The sequence below is a fragment of the Centruroides vittatus genome, unplaced genomic scaffold (assembly GCF_030686945.1).
Source record: "Centruroides vittatus isolate TY-2023 unplaced genomic scaffold, ASM3068694v2 contig_165, whole genome shotgun sequence".
NCBI lineage: Eukaryota > Metazoa > Arthropoda > Arachnida > Scorpiones > Buthidae > Centruroides > Centruroides vittatus.
This window is the reverse complement of record NW_027121000.1, coordinates 552,079-573,879: the sequence shown is the minus strand read 5'-3', so window position 1 is coordinate 573,879 and position 21,801 is coordinate 552,079. Positions and strand designations below refer to the sequence as shown.

Genomic DNA, 21,801 nt, shown 5'->3' with positions numbered 1-21,801 from the left:
TTAATGGAAAAATTGCAATATCAAAAGGTGTGTGCAAGATGGGTCCCATGGCATGGCGGCGAGCTTGTATGACATGGGCATACAAACATTGCCACAGTGCCTATGAAAATGCATCGACTGAAATGGCGATTATGTAGAAAAACAGATAATGTTCAAGCTTTAAAATGATGTAAACATTATTGAAAATAAACATTTCTTTGTATTTCTAAAAAATAGGAGACCTTTTTTTTTGGGATTACCCTCATATTTCAAATTACAAAATTGAAAACTGGTTGATATCACTATAGAGTCCCAGAAAATTGACACTTGATAATTCAACATTCCATAAAACTCATTTTGTCATTCAAAAAAATAAGGAATCTAATTTTTATCTCTACACAACATGAATGGCACTAACTCAAATGAATAGCCAATACTTTTTTAATTAAAATTTTACTACAAATAGAAAGAAGTAGTTAATATGTACATGAATTTGCACATATAATACCATTAAGATAATTCTGCTTTGAACTAGCATCATTGCTATTGGTAAAACTTTTCATTTTCGGTAACTCGTCTTCTCAGTTCACATAAGTCACGTTTGCAGGACTCTATTTTATTATTATAATTTAAATATTTTTGAAGATAGAATTAGAAAAATTGTTCCAAAAAATATTACATGAACAGAACTTAAATAATAAATTAGAATTTTACAGGAATTTTTTTTTATTACAGAAGAAATGTTGAAAAAATATTCATTTGATTTTTTCAACATTTTATATAATGCATAGGTAATTTTCATATAAAAAATAACTACAGTATTCTTAAGAATTAAGAATTGTATGTTTTTATAATTAAAATAATATTGGATTATAATAATGTTTTTAATAAATAAATAAAAAATTCAACTATTTTTTAAATTATACTTTTTAATGAATTATTTTTACAGTTATTAGAGAAAGAACTTGAATCAAATGAAGGAAAGCTAAAAAATGTTCTTCCAAATAGCAATTATAAGGAAAAATATGAAAAGTTACTGGGAAAGGAAGCTGGAAAAGATGCTGCAAAAATTACAATTCCAAATAAGCAATTTGGATTTGGTAATTCTTTACATTTTTTAAATACATTGGAATTATAATCTATTGAATAAATATACAAAATATATTTGATTATAATATAGGTATCTAATTTTATTAAAATTCTAGAATTTTTGAAATAGTTACCAACTATCAAGTAACCAAAAAAGTGTACTGTACATGGCTTTTGACTTTTACTCTCAATAAAGCAAAATGTAAAAAGAGTGAATAAAGATATTTATCCAGGAATGTAAGCACCAGCACAATCTATTATCTTTTTCTAATGAGATAGAAGTTTGTAAATGCCTCTCTGGTAGAATTCTTGATACTGATTTTTAGAAGGAAAGTTGCCACTTTGTTTCCAGTACTTCTTAGTTTCAAAAAAATTGTCAATTGTACAATTCAGAGCAAAGGAAAGATGTGGTTGGATGTCACAATATCTGGGGAAATGGAAGTAGATAGAATTTCCCAAAATAAAGCTTTAAAGTTTGTCTTGGGTTACTTATGCTGTGTGAGGGTGATCATTGTTATGAGGACATCTTTGAGATAGACGAGTGCTGGCTGTTTCGGAGTTTTGTCTGACTATTGGCAAGAAGCTCATAATGAACAATACTAGCCGTATTTTATCAGACACACAACAAAATTTTTTATTGGTGGATCATGGGCTTTGCTGTTCATAGTACAGGTTTACTGGATGATGATCAATAATCAATGCTTAGTGTTCCTATAGATAATCATTTTTATTCACATGTTCAACACCCTCCAAATTGTCTCATGTTTGTGGCTTGAAAACAAAAAACAGATCTCAATCTTTAATTTGTTGTTGTCAGTCAGTATATGCAGAATGCATTTGCTTAGCTTCTGGATTTTTTCAGGCAATATAAATGCAAATGAATCGTGTAGTTGCTTATATAGAAGCTTTCTGCAAACTCTTGTTTTGTTGAAATAAGAACATATAAAAACTACATGAACTCATTTAGTTACGTGATAATAGTAGTAGATTTTCAGAATTTTATTGCAAATTTTACAGTCATGTATAATTTTTAAAATAAATTTTTAGTTATTTTAGCTGCAGAAATTTGTGAAGATAAATATAATTATTATTGAATTTTATGTCAATAAAAAATTTGTATAACAATCCAGAAGCATATTAAAAGTTGAACATTTTATTACCCACTCATATTACTTGATTCAATTTTAATTTAAATTACACAATCATCATAAGATAAAAGACCAAAATAATTCTACATGAATTTGAATTATTGAGTGTTATAAAATTAATTAATAATCTGGCATCAAAATAAAATTGTATAATAAACTAATGTTGATGCTAGTTGAATATAAATTAATATGAACTGCTACTTATCTTTTGTCAGATGTTATTCCCACTAATAGCTGTCAACAACATTTTATATACAGTAGACTCATTAATTTGAACTCAAATAAAAGTTTCTCTTAATTCAAACTGGCTAGTCCTCATCCGATTCCTATTTAAATCGACATAAAATTTTCATTAATTCAAACTGGATTGTGTGGCCGCTTTCTTTATTCAAATCAACAATGCATGTTTGTAGATTAACATTTTTCCACATTTGAAATTTAAAGATTGAATTTAAAATTAATTTAAAAATAAATTAATAAATTAAAATTTAAGAACATTTTAAACCGGTGTGTGATTAGGATGGTTTATGGTCAACCTGTGGCACTTGCTTGTCATGGCTTTCAAATAATTTTTTCCTTTGTTCTATTGAATGCACAACTGTACCTTTGTTTTGAAATTCTCATTGATTAAACATTATTCTGCTTGTCATGTATTGTTAAAGTGTTGTTAAAATAATTCTTTTTTTTTGTTCTGTAGCGTCCAGAAATGGTCTTTTAATTCAAACTATTTAGGCCATCCCTCTAAGTTCGAAGTAATGAGACTCTACTGTGTATAAATAAACTACACCACCGAGTGCCATCTTTTAGCATCATTATTTAGTAAAATTAATTTTTTTTTTACAATGCAGTGTTATTTAGTGTGTGGGGTATGTATATCTATCTATCCTTCTCTTGCTACTCTATAATAAGCTCCATAATTAAATTATTTGTTTGTTGTCATTAATGTTATGACTTTAATAATTACAACAAACTGAAAATTTTAAATAAAAGATAACATGATATTTCAATTATAACACAAACTATGTGAAATAAAGCTTTAACTGCCACTTTATTGGGCTGCAATTTTAAAATTGCAGACTTATAAATTCCCACTGGTGTCCATCTGCTGTCCTTCCTTAATCTCGAGAACCGAGTTAGATAGATGAATGTTGAGGCCACATATGGAAAGCTTAGGGACAGTAGACCCTGATTAATTATATATGAACTTTTAGTCTAGACTAGAAATCACACGAGTTTAGTTCAAAAATTTTTTCCAGAATGGAGTTAGTTAGATGACTGGCACGACTATTGTTATCAGGAAAGTATGATGTACAAGGCCAAAACACTACTAAAATCAAGAGAATTTATTTTAAATTAAATAAATTAAAAATTTCAGCCTGGCATTGTGACAATGTCACAATAATTTTGTTGATTTTCTTTAGAATTTTAATATTAAGTTAGAAAAGTTACTTAATTTTAAGTTTGTTGAATTCTTATTAGAAATTCTAAATGCCATATAAAATAATTCAGATAGCTTTTTCTCCACAAGCAATTTTATAGAATTACTCTGAATATTGTTCTTGAAGATTGGAACTTTTCAATTTATAAAGAATAATAATTTTATTTTATTATTTGACAGGATCAAGATTATTTTTATAAATGAATAAATGACATTTGTTTGAATTTCTGATTTATTTTTCTTTTGTTTTATCAACTAAACATAAATTTGAATTATTTTTAAACAGTAGATTGCTCTAAGTGTACAGTATATATAAAATCTAAATTATAAAATAATACTTTTATTACTTAATAATTCTGAAAAAAACCTTTATTATACTTTATATATGTACTGTACAGTGGAACATCTATATTTTTCAACCTCTATATTCGTATTATTTGATATTCGTTGCATTTTAATGACTTTTTTATTTTTTTATATATGTCATTCCCAACACTGGAAGTGGCACTACAATTGCACGCTCACATCAATCAGCTAGCTGTGTTAGCTAGCTGTAGTTAATCAGTCTGCTTTTGTGCTGTTGTCATGAGTTATTGAAAAATAATCAATGTGAGAAACCAAGTTCCAATCACTCCAAAGTGGCACCCAAATGTTGCTATAGTCAACCAAAATACAAATACATTCAATGATAATGTAATTGCCTACTTCAGAAAAGTTTTAAAAAGCAGACAAAAACACACAACACTAGTTCTTTATTAAATCGAGTGCTACTGAATCATCGGCAAAACAGACCCCGTGATAAAAACTGGAATTACCTAATGTTTTAATTGATGTCTTCTTCTAAACAATAATACTATATTAATAATACTGTTCTCCCCCTTCTACCACTATACTGTATTTATTTAGTACAATAAAGATAAAGTTTTACAAACAACATAATTTTTATTCTCGTACCTTTTTTTCAGGATGGGAATGGATTAATTGAATATCAGTTATTTATTATGAGAAAAATTGTTTCTATATTCATCATATTCCATATTCATTAGGTTCTTAGGAACAGATTAATAACAAATGTAGAGGTTCCACTGTATATCTATAGATTTTATTTATGTATGAATATAAAAAATAAAATTCTAGCTAACATACATTCATGAAGAAAGCAAGCTGGTGATAAAGAAATTGGTAAACAATTTAATATATTGAAAATTTGAATTAATAATTCTATTTGTTGTACATTAAGTTATTTAACATGTTATAGAATGATGTAGATATTGATTTTTATCATTGTTTTAATTGTTATTTTCTTCACTTCCTGAACCTACAAAAATATTTGTACTTATGACTAAACAGTTTTAAAATATAATTTAATTTGTATCATTATCATGTTTTTTTTAATGAAATTTATAATTTATTTCAATATTTTTAGTGTTTTTATTGTGCATGTTTGTTTTCTCTCTCTTTTTTTTTTAGCAGTTATTTTGAATTTGTAAATATGAAATATTAAGCAATGATTCTTGATGAAACTAGACTTAATATTCATACCAAAAACAACATTTAAAATCCATGATTCAGCAAAGAACGGCATCATAACAAATATCAATTACACATCAAAATATATAAGAGCATTCCTGCATAAAGTGTAATCACCAAAAATATATAAACTAGAATTTTCTTTGAATATTTATTTTTATATATATGAAATACATATTCTTTTCAATTATTATTTTATTTATAAATAGTGATTTTTTTTTTAATTAAATCTATTCCAAAAACTGTTTCTAATTTCATTCCATTCATTTCTTTAACAGTTCCCAGCGACAACAAGAGAGACCAACGTTCGATCGAACAGACACTGGCCGACATCCGTGCCAAAAAGAAGCAGAAGACCGAACACACAGAATTACAGAAATAATTCTCTGTATAATTAAATTATAGGAACGTTACGTATACAAATGTTCTCGAGACTTTTATAGAGTTATTGTTGCATAGAAACGAAGTGGTTGCGTTTTAATTTTATTTAATTGTTAAAGAAATGTGACATATATGGACCGAATCATATCTAAAGAAATTACGTAACGACACTCGTCACCATTAGAGATTGATTTTACTTATTTATTTTGTACGATATAAAAAATGTCACATAAATTTAACCGCAGTATTTTCAAATTCTCGACTACACCCCAAACCGAATATTACAGTTATTCTTGTTTACATTTGTTTCGTAGCTCAAAACACCATCAACATTAAAGAGAGCAATTGTAAAATAACATGTAAACATAGTTTTAAATTTAATTAGTTTAATTTTAAAATAAATAAATAAAAAAAGAACAATTTCTACTTTAATAAATGAAAGATTATAATGAAGCTGTGTAAAAATATAATTAAAAAAAAACAAAGAATAACTATTTTTCAATAGCTTAATATAGTTTTTTATATTAAAATTTATCGAACAGAATTTGTTTTCATCCGAGATATTGTTTGGAGCCATTTACCATAAAAGAACTCCCTTAATATTTTTGGAAGGCCAAAGTCTTATTAAAATAAAAGAGTTTTCCATATGCAATGTAGGCATAAATTTATCTCTAGATACAAATAAATATATCTTCCTAAAATATATATTTTGAAAAGCAATAAGTTTCACTGTAATATACATATATATATATATATATATATGTATGTATGTATGTATGTATATGTATATCATTTCAAAGTCAAAGAAACTAAGTAATAGTTGTATACTGATGCAAACCATTTGTGGAATGTTGTAATATATTGTTCAATTTTAATTCGTGTGTAGAAAAATTCAGCATTTTCAAATAAACAAATTTAAAATAAATTTATTCTTAATTATTTTTTTCTTTTTTTTGCTCTTAAAAAATGTAAATATATTAAGTAAATTATTAATAAATTGTGTTTTATTTTCGTCACCATTTTATTGATTTATTTTAATTTTTAAATGTTGATATAGACCTTAAAACATTTATGTCAGACTAAATCAATTATAGACAGCCGCTGTTTATAAAATTAATATTGTTTGAATGTAGTTTATCTTTAAAAAATTTTTAATTAAAAAAAATCAAAAAAAATTGTTTTTAATATTAAATTATAAATTAATTGTATAGAAATTTAAATATAAAGTTTTTTTACTTTGTGAATTTGGATATTTTTAAAAATATTTTCAGATTTTTGAGGTTGTAAACTGCCTCCCACTCTGTAAACGCCACATTTAAATATGGAAGAATTTTTGTAATTTAAGAAACAACTAGAAGTAGATTTATAAAATTGAAATATAAAATTGTGCATATAAACTTGCAGTTTATATATATATATATATACATATAAATAATGCCGTATATAACCGAAGTAAGGTCAACGACCAAATTAAATATGGGAACAACCCAACGCCATATTTACGCCCCGATTAAAAAAAGGCAATACAATGAAATAAAATATTGGAAGGAGTATAAAATGAAATATCTTGGAACAACAGGAAGTAATAAAATGAGACTAATCGATCAGCTAAGGGAACTAATCGGTTATCTGTTGATAGTCATTTCCCACCTTCGCAGTCGGAATGAACCATTCCAAGATCCGGGTTTGTAGTGCACCACGATCGATTCCTACACCAACGTGAGAAAAGTGATGTAGCCTCTGCCTGGATATGGAGTTTATCTCACAAGATGCTCAATTGAATAAAGAAGAAGGTAAAATGCCCGAAGAGCAACACTTAAAATCATTATTGAAGAAAGTCCACAATCGTCAATCCATAAGACACCGTAGGGTGACGTTCGACGATTTAGTGACTTACTACACGGACGACGAGGTACATGTTCTGTCTTTACGTACACCCGAAGTCAACGATGTGTTTTGTATGTTCGAACCACCACCCGAATATCAGGATCACTTGCCTTTCGAGCCACCCGAAGGGTATAAGGATTCGGAGGACGTATCGGGAGACGACACGGATAACGAGAGGGAAGCCCCAGATTGGGAGGAACAGATGACCAGTTTCGTGGAGGAAGAAGGAGACGATGACGGTAAAGACATTAAATTAGACGATATAAAAATCGAAAACGAAATAAGGACCGATTTCGGTTGTACCGAAGAAAACGTTAGCACGGACGACGAAATCGTCGAAGCTTCCGATAGTTACGATTTAGAATTAGGACTGTTGAAACAATTAGAAGAAGATTCGTTAGATTCGGAATTAATATATTCGGAGTTGCCAAACGCGTTAGAATCGAACGATGTGCCAAACACGCCCGAATCGAAGGAGGAGACGGTTAGGTCTGTGGAGACGGACGAAGTCGTCACAAGCGAAGCAGAAGTCGATAGCGAAGACGAGGATTTAAAAAGTGCCAAAGGTGTTATTAGAACCAATTCCCAAATACGTAGAATAATGGAGAAGAATGCCGTTACCTGTACTCTCCTCAAGGGGATCGAAGCTAAAAAGAGACAGGTGAAGAGACCCAAATCGCCTTTACTATCGACTCAATCGCTGGTAGAACAATTGAAGTGGTTAACGAGCGTGGACGACGATCGCGAGAAACCATCCGATTACGAAACCGCAAACACCGATACAAGAATCCAGAGGACGGTCAAACTAACGACGGTCATGCCAAAATTAAAGGATTTAGCCAGGATCCAGCCATTAACCAAGAGGAACGCATTTCGTGCACACTTCGAACAGAGCCTGAAACATCACGCGACGTACGGAAGCGTCAAGTACGAAGCTAACCAGAGCATTAGGGTAATCCCCGGAGGAAACGAGAAAGAACAGAGGATCGAAATTAAATTGAGACAAATCAAAACTAGATCTCAGAGTCCTCGATGTGCCTCCGACGAACTCGAACGATTCGTGCAACAAGATTTAGAAAGAATCGAAAGAATACGCAAGAGGTACAGCGTAGCCGAAGAAGACGACGATCCCACTTTCGGATTCGCCAGAAGGCCCTCCGTCAGAGGTATAAGGCCTAGGTTCGGTTCCACCACAGAAATACTCAAACAGATCCAAACGCAGCTTCAGTCTCCACCCTTACAACACAACAGGCCCAGTGACAGACACATGATATGGACATACGCCAACAAAAGAGAGTTGCACCACATGACCATACCTGCCAACCAGATAGTGTCGACCGACAAGAAGTTCATCAAGGACAAGAGATATTACTCGCATTCGGAAAACGTCAGTTCGTGGTACGAAAAAGAGAGAAAATTATCCAATCCCTTTTACTTATTGGATCAAACCAATCAATCGACGTGCCAAGACGAAAGGGGAACCCCCGAAGGCGCCAGTTCTTCACCAAAAGTATCATTCGATTCTTTATATCCGGTAGAAGACGGAGAACAAGTTAAAAAAGACGGAGTTATTTATTATTCGCTTAACGTTTGACAAAGGTGATCATTAGGAAAATACAACGAAAAAAAAGAACACAAGACATGTACAGATATATTAAACAGTATTGTAAATGTTTTAGAAGAGATTTTAGTTTTCTGTAAGAGTATTTGTCTATTTTAGATCCGTTTCTTGAGGAAGAGGAGACCAAAAAAATCATCTAAAAAATACCAAAAAAAAAAAATTATATATTAAACATATCCGTAGAAAATGGAAACATTTGCACATTATTCTGTCCATTCTACCGCCCTTTTAAAAATTGATTTATACATGAATATACAGTATAATATATACTGGAATTTTAATTTTATAATTTACTATCCGTTATTGTTTTTTGATTAACGAGCATTTTTCTACTCGGCTGTCGATAGTGTCACTCTTTTTGTATATATTATATATATATAAATATATATATATATATATAACTTAACACGAAAAAATTGTATTGAAGCACTGGTGATAATCTGCTATAGACAATAAAAATGTCTGTGCTAATTTCCATTGGTTCCTTATGGGAAAATAAAAAATAAATATACAGATTTTTCATTAACAAAAATACAGTTTACACTAGACAATTTTCGTGAATAAAATATAAATAAAATAAGAAGAAGAAAAGCAAACTAAACAACGTTTCCTGTCACGTGTGTAGTACACGTTTGACGTTAAACACGAACACACTACCCAATCAATAGAGAAATTTTTAAAACTTTAAACTTATTTTATAATTTATATAAACTTATACGAGTAAAAAAAAATATATATATATTATAAATTTTTAATCGTTTTATTTATTTATACGATTTTTTTAAATTAATTTAAACACGACCAGAGGGGTTAATCGCGTTTTACTAAGTTTAATTAAAATTAACCTATTGTTACTATTATTGCAGCGAAAATAATCAATTGTAATGTTAATTAAGTAAGTTAATATTATAATTAATCGAGATTTTGTAGAAAGGAGAGCGAATTTCGAGATGTTTTTCCGGTGATAATCGATAGAAAACGTATTCGAGCCTGATTTAAAGTATCTCACGACGAAATCACGTCACGCAAACTTCAAACTTATTATAAACTGAACGTTCTCTCGTCTACAACACGTTTTCTTTTTCGTGGTGAAACGTTTTTAAGTTTTAAAAAGACTTTTCTTCTTGGCGCAAGAATGTAAAACGCGAATCTCTACTTAAAAACCCGACGGTAAATAAAAATTGTATTTTATTTTTAAATATAAAATATAATTAAAAATTTCTTTTGTAGACGAAAATAAATTTTAATGACTTTTTAATGCGAAAAATATTTTCTTAAACGGATTTATTATAAATTTATATATTATATTTTTCTTAGTTTTTTGGGGATTAGAAAATGCATTATCTCGATGATGTGTATATGAAATTCGATATTAAAAAATTGAATTTGTTTAATACGGTTAAGGCTTTTTTTAAAGAAAATTATTTAATAAAATATTCAATTTTTTTTTCTTATATATTATATCTTGTTATTATTATTTTTTGATGTTTCTTAGATTTTTTTTTTAATATACAAACTGACTTTTTCTTGTAGTTTCTTATTTTTTTATTATGGATTCTTTCCTCGTTATCACTATTTTTTTATAAGAAATATATTTTTTACCTAATATTTATTAAATTTTATTAATAAAATTACCGTTATTATAAGATTTTTTTAAGCATTAAAAAACATTTTACTGTTTGTATTCCTGGTCATTAAGAAGTATTTATTATTGTTAATTACGTAAGAGTATTAGGAATAACAATAATAAATGCTTCTTAAAATAATCAAAAATATTATTTAGTTAAGGAAGAAATATTATAAATATAATATATTTATAATTTTCTTTCCAATTAAGGTGAACAATACACACAAAATTCTTAATAAATAAAATAATTAAAAACAATATATTTGACTATTTTATTGTTAATTATGGAAGAGTTTTAACTATAACAATTTTTAAATTGTTTTTATATATTTTTTTACCATTATTAATTGATATATTCCAGTTTATAACTTTAAAAATGTCATTTTAATAAGAGAAAGAAGAAGGAGGAGGAGGAAGAGGAAGAAAAAAACAGAATTAAATTGATTTTAACCTCATCCCGATACAAATTATTGATCAATGAACTATTTTGAGAAAGCATTTACAGAAAATTGTTATGATTTTAAATGATAACACTGCAGACAAATATAAATTTGTCTGGACTTTACATTTACATTACTCTTATATATTTTAATATTAGTACATATATTAAAGAAAGCAATTATGGAAGACGATAAATTTCTCCACCACTCCACTACATTTATATATCGCTAAAACTTATGTTTTATATATATAATTTTTTCTTTTTTTAAAAAATAACATTTCTAGAAAAGTAATAAACAGTTTGTTTGCTAGAATTAATTCGGTCGAGCCGCTTACGTCTAGTAATAAGACGAAATCAAAAATTGTAATATAAATAATACGAGAGGAACACATGCCGTGATAGATATGGATAATTAACTTTTTTATAATGGAAATAAGTTGATTTTGCATGACAATTACCGTCTCAATGGTAAGTTTTCCCAGCATAAACCTCGCTGTTCTTTCTACTTTTCTTTAATCCCCGGTCGATTCTTAACTTATTAAATGTATGCATTTTACAGTTTTGTAATTTAAAACTCGCTACAAATTTGATAAATATTATAGAAAATTTGTTAATTAGAATTCGTAGTTTTAATTACGGAATTTTAGTGTATTATTTAATTAATTTATTATTATTTTTTTTAATTTAGGAAGGAAGAATTAGGGCGTGCGATTGTTAAGTCATCTTTATGAAAACGTAATTTTTTTACTACATTTTTAGAGTAATAAATCATAGACAATTGAGATTAAACACTGGCACGCGAATTTAATTGTTTCTTCCACGTGTATCCTTGTGTTTTCAATTACCAGTTACGTGTTGTATTTAACTGTAATTGTGTATTACAATATTTTTACAGTAAATTATTAGTTTGTAAGGTATTAGAAGCATTTATTTATGAAAAAAATGAACCACTTTAACGATTCTTGATAAGAAGTTTGCTCTCTGTACGCGTTTTTTTGGAAGTAGAAGTGTGTTTATTGCACTTAAGATGCTTCTAAATTGTACTTTATCTCTTTATAAGTAGGTAAAACAATCAGTTTTCTTTGTTAATTCGTACAATATATCTTATTTAGAAACGTCTAATTCGTATAAAAAAATCGAATTTTAATTAAATATTTTAACATTTGCGTGAACGTCTTAAACAATTTTGAGAGAGAGATTTAGGGTTTTGTTTAATAATAGTTTGTGACGAAGAAAGATTATTTTGTTAAATTTAATGAAAAATCGGGCGTGTCGGCGAGTGGAATTTGCTAATAACTTAGCTCCAAGAATATTCGTGCTTATTAACTATAACTAGTGATTTTAGAATAATCCCCACTAGAATACTTAATTCTATATTTATCGATTTATACCAAGTTCAATACACAAGCCCGAAAATATTCTGTATCTAACTCTTGTATACGGTTTAAATGTATATAAATGTATATATTTAACCGATAGAAAATATAAAATTTTAAGTTACTTTTTTCGAATTTCTAAAGGCTCGAATTTGTATCGAATGCAAACCATTATGCAAATCGGGTTATTAATGTCAATCGTAGATTTGCACAGAATCACAATTACCTTCGATCAATTATAAGTTGTAATTAATATGTATTAAAATGCATACGAACAATATAAAATCTCTCTTCAATAAGCCCACTTTTCTTAAAAAAAACATTAGCATTTGTCGCTTCGTAAATCTTCGCAAATCCTTACTTCTTACACCCAAAAAAATAAACGAAATTCGCATTTAAATTGCCAAGAAAAAGAACGTAGGATTAATAAGTTTATATTTAAAAACCGTTTTAAAATCACAAGAACCCTTAATTTTATTTTTAGAATATTCCGAAGAATCGAGCATTTGCTATTATTAGCCATTGTTTATAGTTTGCAGTTAAATACCAATAACAATCTCCCGTTTGTTGTTAAAGGTAATTAATCAAATTAAATTAAATAATCTGCACATGCCACATTCTGTGTTTTGTGGATGTTTATCATTTTACTATTCTGCAATTAGAAAAATGGTAGATAAATGTTAAAATCTTCTTCTGTTAGAACTACCAGTCGTTGTTTAATGTATTTCATCAGTTGTTTGCGTATCTACTCCGGAATTATTCGTCCTTCAAAGTACTGACGAATCCTGTTTTGTCTTCGGGAAGGTTTTTTTCTCCACTCTTACCCATTCGAATATCCAAATTATCTCGAAGATTCTCTTTTTTCTTTAAGATACTCACTTACCCAAATATATCTTTACATCTCGAGCAGTTAGACTTGTCTCGTTGATAAAAGAATGGAACAATCTCGGTATTAGTATCGCTAATTCGTGATTAAGGGCAGTTCAAGTATTACATCAGCAAAAATTTGCCCTTTTTTGATCTCCCTTCTTCCTCATCCTCAGTCATCAGAAATCAAAGGGTCCCATCCTCTTAATTATGTCATCATCGTAAACTGCTGATGTAATACCCGAATGGTTCCTTATCCGGAATGTCTATATAAAACGTTGGCATTCGTAATTTTGCCAAAAATAATCGATTATCCAAAATAAACTATAAAAAGGCAATTTCGGGTTTCTATCAAACTTCATTCTTAAGATAGAGTTCTCCGCCATATTCGCCATATTTAAGTATGCTTAAGAGACTAACCATTCTAAAACCCATTTCTTTTGGTTTGTGTATCATATTCTGTATTCTTTACAATAGCTAAATGGCGTTTAGCATCGGCCGAAGTGATTTAGTAGCTTTTACGTAGGGGTGAGTTAATAATAATCTCATTTATGCAGCTCTTTGCATATTGTATTGGTGTTAACAGGAATCACGATTACTTCTCGAAAGTCTGGATATGTCACGTTTATGTTTTCTTACGATTCGTTCGGTTTCGGAAATTTTATGGATTATTTCTTCAAGATCTTGCCGTTTTCGTTTACAAATCACATCACATTAATCGTTGATTCTGGAATCACAAGAGTCCCGTGTTGTCACAGACCGGTGGTACCCAAACTTTTCGATTGGCGATCTTAGGCAGGAGGACCACAAATATTTTGTATATTCCGTATATACAAAATGTAGGGCCATTCCTATTATTTAAAAGCGATGTGTCGAATATGTTCGCTGGGCGAATTTGGCTCGGGCGAAGTAATTTGGGCACACTGACTTAGACTACGGAGAACACAGGAGTTTACAGATTTGCTTACGTTATCTAACTGCTTTATTCTCATTCTCGACGGGAATAGTTTTTGATCAAGATAAGTTTACTTGCCACTCATAATACCTTCATCTCAAATAACTATATTTTATTTATTTATACAGGATTTTCAGATAGCGAGCTATTGAAGTTGAGTCGGTATGTTAGTGAGAGATAGTGTTCTTTTTAAATATTTTATTGATTTTCAATAATATATAAAATGTATTTTGGATATAAAATCCGACAAGTTGAATATAAATCATAAATTTTTACAAGACTATAAAAAACTTTTTATGGTAATAAAAACAGAGAAATGCCCAATAAATTTATTTAGAAAATAAAATTCGAAAGAAATGGTAATAAACAGAATTTGGAACACTTGTAATTCGGAAATTTGCCAGTAATTTTATCAAGTAATCATTAATTTTCTTAATTAGTTACTTTTAATAATCCACGAGAGCGAGCAATCGGGTTATCAGCTTGTCAAGTTGTATTTGCCTTTCAACTCTCGTTGTAGACTTCTTTCTCTTAAAATAACTCTTGTTAGCATAATTAATGGGCATTTTATCTGATATACCGGCTTTGGCTAAGTTTATTTCACAGATTTTGTTATTTTAAATAATAAACTGTATAATTCGGTGGGATAACCGAGGCTCTGTGGGATCCGGGAGTACATTTCCCCAGGAATTTTTTTATGTCTGGCGTATGTAGGGCCCCATGCCTTTCCACTTGATTGCCCCCTGTGGACCTTAATCGAAGGGTTCCTCGTTCTTGCAACCTTTCATAAATAGGGACAAATAGCTCTATTGTTTCTTATAATAGAAATATGTAACTCGTTCCGACACAGACTGGTCATCTCGTTCACGTAAGCTAATACGAATAAAAACATTTCATAACATGGAAGCTTTTTGAGATATGGCTCCCATTCCCGAACTAACGGTCCAATCTTCCTGATAATTTCTGGAAACCTTTTCCGTAATACACAAACCTCCCTGAAAAATTTCAAAAATTTCGACAAAAGAGGCAGGAATTATTAAGCTTTAAAGAGGGTGAACAAAATCACGCCCCCACACACTAAAATCTGTATATACATCGAAAAAACCCAAACTTTTCTTTACATTTCTCGATGTTTCAAGGTCCCCCTAATCAAAAAATGCAAAAATCTTAGACTTAGGGGGGTCATTTTTAGTCGATCTGCATACTTTTTCCTTATTATATAACAGCCGAAAAAATAAAAAGTAAATATATTATAAGTGAATACGTAAGTTATCAGACATTTCCTTGTTTAATTAATAGTAAGAAAAGTAAAAAGTTAGTCGAGAATAAGTAAGAAGAAAACAAATAAAATAAAGTAAAATATTGTTTTTCAGTTAACGAAATTGCAATAACCGATAAGAGGATATGTAAATGTAAAGTTCACTGAACTGCAGAAGCGTCCAAGAACGAATCTCTAATAAATTGAATACACAACGCAAATGAAACAAAGAAAATAAAGACGAACCTACGAGCCATCTAATCGCACTACACGGCAATTTCAATCCTTAATTAATTAATATATTTTGCTCTCGTAAATCAAAATCGAAATAACAGAAATAACAGTTCGTTGTATTGTACAGTATTATCTCGCACCGAATATTCGTAAATCAGGATTACACTGTAATTCCCTTAATTCACGCAAACAACACAGCCGGAACAACAGCTCGAATATAGAGACGTTTCAAATCGACATGGCGAGTGATGTCATAGATGCGCAATTGTTCGACGCCATCTTTGTGGTTTGTTTACGTTTTATTTGCGTTTACGGCGCTTTGGCGGGAGTTCTTGCGTTGTTTATTCGTCGCGAATATCACTGTGGTGAATTGTTGCGTAATTGGGTGTAATGTTAATTCACTCGAGAAGAAAGGAACGTCATTTTTTAAAATTTCCGGCATTATTTGTCGTCAAGGACCCCAAATCGAGGGGCTTTCACCACGAAGGCAATTTGCATGGCTGTCAAGAATTAACCGGAAAAATTTCAATACGGATAAATGATTAGATAGATCATATAAAGCATCTTTTACGATGCTTTATACGAAGACACGTACTCCCATAGGTATATCTATAGTAAATATACAGGTAGATATTCTCAAATCTATGAAATATCTTATAATTATAAGACCATAATTACTTTCTAAGCATTAATGTGGGTACCTCGAAATAGCCACGCGGGTCACAGGTTTGTCATCGCTAGTATAATCGTTATTAAAAGCAATACTCGTGAACATGACGTAAAAAATGTCATCAATACATGAAAAAAGGCGCATCGTAGGCCTATTTAAATACTAGAATACGTAAACAGTGGCGAGGTAAGGAAGAATAAAATTTAACTCGTATTCAACCATTTTTGCCGAGCATTGTCGTGTGTATCAATGGTTTGCATACGACACGCCAACCGTATCAGTACGCTTAATAATTTCTTTCTAGTGGTGGTGGGTTATTGTTTTTACGGTAACCCAAATCTACTCGTACAATCCCTAAGAAGGGGCGTATCCCCGTTTAGGGATGCTCCAGGGATCGATATAAGAAATTTATCACCGATTATTATCATTATTTTTCTTTTTGCAGTTGAAGGAGACTGGCATTCGATAGAAATAGGAGAAATGGATCGGCATCCCCGTTCCTCACTCATCTAATACCGAGTGAGGAAAGGAAATGCCGAATTTCATTCTACTTTCAAAGGAGAAAATTGCTATTCAAAAATGGAATCGGGATGTAATATCGCGTTTATCCGACCGATTTAAGGTTTCAAAAATACAGAATTTTTTTCACTTTTATTCAATAAAATAACAGATTGAAACAGCATTGCATAAAATATATTATATTTATTAAAACGGATAAAATAAATAAATATTTTTTTTTTGCTTTATAAAGGAAATAATTCTTTTGTTGGGGTATTTTGATTGACAATATTTACTATTAATAAATGAAATTTTTAGAAAAAAATTGAATTATTTGTGAATATTTTTGACAAATTTAGAAGATAAAACACCAAGGAACACACAAATTCTCAGTTACGAGCATAATTAGAAAGTACCGCATATAAAATAATAATGAAAAATACGCTTCAACAATTAAATGACGGACAAAATTCGGTACTTTCTCATCATAGATTCAAAGTAATTAGCGTAATTTCTAAATAATTTTTATGTATTAACAGGAATCCGAATTTAACCTTATTAAAATGAAATATTCTTCAAAGAAAAATACTTAGAATTATGTTAAATACGAATTAAAACACGTAAAAGACTTCAATTTTCTATAATCTTAATCGATTTTTACCAAGTAAAATTTATAAAAATCGATTTGTATTTAAATCGATTCTACTCATTTCCCTCTTCTAATGATTCGCGAATCGATTTCTTCCTCTTTTTCATCATCATTAATTTTATTATTATTATTTTTATAGACGAAACGAGTGGATAATCACCTACGCAGACAAGAAATAAATGCACTCTATTACAAATTTTAATGACTAAACTACACATTCCCAGAGAAAAAAGTGAAATTTTTTACAAATTTTTCGTGTCTTTTACAATTGTATTTTATTGTATGAAAACATTTTTTGTGTACTTCTTTTTAAAAAATAACAGCAACGAGGGAATAGCTTCTATTGTTTCTGCGGTGTTTTGATTGACGTCTTTGCTAAAAATACACTTATAAAATAAATAAAATTGAATAAATAATTAATTTCTTCAATATTCTTCATTAAATCTAAAATTGTTTTAAATACTTCTTCACTTTTCCATAATGAAAATAAGTAATTAGACACGTTTATTGCTACTAAATCTCTTAAGAAAATCTATATTTTAAGCCATCGTATCGTAGTCAAATGGAAAATTTTACTATATAACAACAATAAATATTGTATATGAGAATCTTATCTCGTTTAGGAACATCTTTTATATAAATATTCTATCGAAAATCAATGATTTCTTTTCTAGTTTGGTTCAAACTTTTCATACTTTTTTCTTTTTTTGTGGGCATTGATAAAGATCTGCAACACAGCACCTGAGCTAAAAAATAAAAAGTTCTTAACACCTCGAATAGATTTTCAATATAACAAAATTACTGTCGAATTTCTTATTTTGTAAACGGTTTAAAGTTGATACTTTTAAAGAAAAGAATTCGATAATTCGATCGGTGGTTAATACATCAAGGTATGGATGGCCTCATTTTAACAATGCTATTAAGTATCCTCTGATCGTCTATACTCTATACTTAGAAGTGATCAATTTAGTTTCGAGGAGAAAATACTTTGCTAGCGAAAAATAAAACCCAGAAATTAGTGTAAACGATTATGAAAAAAAAGTTCTTGAAAGAGTTGCATGACATTTTGATCATTAGTATTAAAATACGCTTCCTAACAAAAAAGAATTTCCGAAAATTCTTCTATATTTTCAGCAGATTTCGATAAAAATTTATAATTCAGCTAAGATCTAGCCAACTTAATGGCAATAAGATATTAACTAGCGAGTAAGTGTAGAAAGATGAATCCGTACACTGCACGAAACTATTCTCTACACTTTCTTTTATATCCGTTTGTCCCTAAAATGTAAATTCTATACTTTTGTAAGTCATTTAAGACAGTTTTATACCCGCAGAAACGATTCTATTTAAGGTTGTATCGAGATTTAAGGTGCAAACGAAACAAAGAAATCAACCAGAAATGACTTTTTTAATTGTTTAGCTTCCAAGAATTCAGAAACTTGCTATTTTATGTTACTGTTTGTATTGACAATGCTAAGTAAGTTCTTGCATTAGACAATGAAACAACTTGTATTATAAATTAGCAATTTTTCCAGTTATAATTCCTGCTTATGTAAAGGATATATTTTTCTGTCTTAAAATCAATCAAACTAATAATTTATTTTTAAAAAACTAGGCGTTATAGCATAAATTTCTCGTAAAAAGAACACTAAATAAGCAATTTTTGAAGTTAAAAAATATTATAATTATTATAAATATCGTTAAAAAGTAATATTCTAAAATGATCGAATCTAGCGCTGAAGGTTCCGGTTCGATTTCGATGAAATGATGATCTTTACTGTTTATCCAGGACTTATTAATTTATAAATTGGTGTTAAAAGTTTAAATTCAATAATTCATCAGCCATATTCTTTTTAAAACTTCGTGCGCCAGTTCCCAGTCGAGATGATGCCAACCACGTTTGAAATGGTTAGGATCAAGGCCATCGAGAGGGGAAAGGAAGCTAAGGATATAGAGGAAACGTAAGGGCTCCTAGTAGTTCTTATCCGTATATATTTATGTTACTTTTACAAGTTTTAAAACTACTTTTTATTAATTTAATAAACGTTCCGTGTATTTCATTTATTCAAAAAAAAAAAAACAAGTCAAAAGTAGCCCGCTAAAGGGTAAAAAAGGAGTCCACTCTATTCTCTGATCCCACACAGACTCTTGATGGTCCTGGTTAAGATCAATTTTCCTAATCTTACCTTCAAATAGCTTCTTCTTTCATATTACAATGGAGAGAAAATATAGTCCTTCACATTTAGAGGTGTTGAGTTTAAATGAATAACTGTTTCACATAAACGAAAATTACAATTGCAGATCTACCGCCTCGAGGCAAAAAGGCTCTATCTTCAAAAATTAAGTTTTGCATTTGGCATCATAGGAATTCCTCATTAGAATCCTTTATCGATACCGCCCAATATCTAGCTTTAAAAATGTTATGTAATTATCACAGACCGTTTTTCACGTTGGATATGGACGGTATCAATAAAGGATACTAATCAAATACGATGCCAAGTGCGAAATTTAATTGTCGAGGCTTTTGGAGATAGCGCGTATTGTCTTGGGAAAGAAGAGATTCCACGTAAGAGCGGTGTATGTGCAAATACGGCGAGAACATTGGCAGAATCGTAAATATAAAATGTTCAGTAGTTGGTATTATAGGAGCAATGAAATCATTCGTGTCTCGACTGTAAGATACAATTTTATATTATAATTATATATTATATTGCTATTTTGCAAAGCGAGAATATCGTAGGATGGCGATCAAAACCTCGTATCTTCATTTCCTAAAATTTTACAAGAGAACTAATGGTTTCAAGGGAGAAACTTTTGAGTACGGGGTGGTGAGTTTTTGACTTTGTCAGAGAGAGTGTGTAAAAGGTGCAGACCACTTACACGGTTTTGGAAATACAGTTTTTGTCCGGTTTTGATCGCCAATAGACGATATGCAAATAAAGGCAAACGTCGTCATACCGAGATGGCGGCTGGTAACAGAGAATTGATGCCGGTGTTAACTTCTTGTATTTATTCAAACGATAAAATTAATTTCAGATTATATTAGTTATTGTATATATATACCGCAATTAAAATATAGCCATATATGGATACAAAATGTATATGATCTTTGTTGATTACCTTGAAACAGGAAACGGGGCCGGATGGCCGAGCGGTAAAGGTGGCAGCTTACCGTTCTGACTATTAATTTAAATTTGCGATAAAGGCATAAATTCAAAATGGTAAGAAGATATACAAAAAATGGCACAAAATTCAACGTGAAACGCAAAGAAAACATCTAAATTTAGTACCTCGGTAAATTCGTATGTCGAAGGCCATTTCTATGAGAAAATAAGTTTCATAAATACTGACTATTATTAGTAAGTTAAATTGGTGTATGTTCTGAAATTATAAAACCATTACAAAAATCTGCAGCGACAAACCAGAACCGTGGAAAGACAGAAGCAGAAGGGTCACCTATGTATATTATATATAACTGTATACACATACATACATACATACAGGATGGCAAATATTTGCAAATTTACATTCAAAGAAATTCGTACACGAAGTCTCGGACCGTTTTCCAGGCATGGATGAAAAATAATAATAAAATTACAAGGAAAAAAAAAGTGTGTGTACAGTGTGCACTTATGCTCAATAGAATTTGAGGAAGAAGCGAATTGATAAAAGCTGATGATGATGATGATGCACTCTGCTTAGCTGAATGGATTTCGTACGCACGGTCTTAACCTCTTGTCACATCACAGGTGGAAATTATCAGTTAAACGCATTCAAACAACTAAATTTTAAATTCGCAAACAGACCCAAAATGGCCTCTTCCTATCCTTCCGCATCATTGGACATCAGTTTCATAGCTCAGCCTGCTCTGTTGCGATTAACCTTTCCATTTGACCCCATTATCATAATGTTATGCATTGAAATCTGATTAACGTTTTCGGTTATATAGTATCTCTTTTTTAAATTAACTGAAACAGTAGAAAAATTGCTTGTCTGTATTGCAGTTTGCATTTAAATTCGTTATATAATTAAATGCAAAGATTCATAAAGGATTGAAAAATTCTTGAAATTGCAAGAACACTGTAGCAGAGCAGTTAAAACGTGGTTTTTACTGTACTATATTGTATTAAATCTAAATTAAAACTTCTTTTA

General features: G+C 29.9%; 2 protein-coding genes across 2 annotated transcripts in view; both read left to right on the top strand.

The window, feature by feature from the left end:
- The window catches only part of LOC136968864 (sperm-associated antigen 7 homolog), a 32,947-nt gene extending 27,225 nt beyond the window's left edge, over positions 1–5,722 (top strand). The window contains exons 6-7 of the mRNA XM_067262915.1: positions 929–1,079; positions 5,463–5,722. Of these exons, the coding sequence (XP_067119016.1) occupies positions 929–1,079; positions 5,463–5,566 (255 nt within the window). The 3' untranslated portion in view covers positions 5,567–5,722. The remainder of the gene's footprint in view (positions 1–928; positions 1,080–5,462) is intronic.
- A 1,203-nt stretch (positions 5,723–6,925) lies between these two features.
- Positions 6,926–9,419, top strand: LOC136968904 (uncharacterized). The gene has a single exon (XM_067262966.1). It carries the CDS (start codon positions 7,316–7,318, stop codon positions 9,044–9,046), a length of 1,731 nt encoding a protein of 576 aa, XP_067119067.1. The 5' UTR covers positions 6,926–7,315; the 3' UTR covers positions 9,047–9,419.
- The last annotated feature ends 12,382 nt before the right edge of the window (positions 9,420–21,801 follow it).

Excerpts from the sequence above, each read along its gene's own strand:
- LOC136968904 (XM_067262966.1), top strand. The coding sequence starts at position 7,316 with ATGGAGTTTATCTCACAAGATGCTCAATTGAATAAAGAAGAAGGTAAA.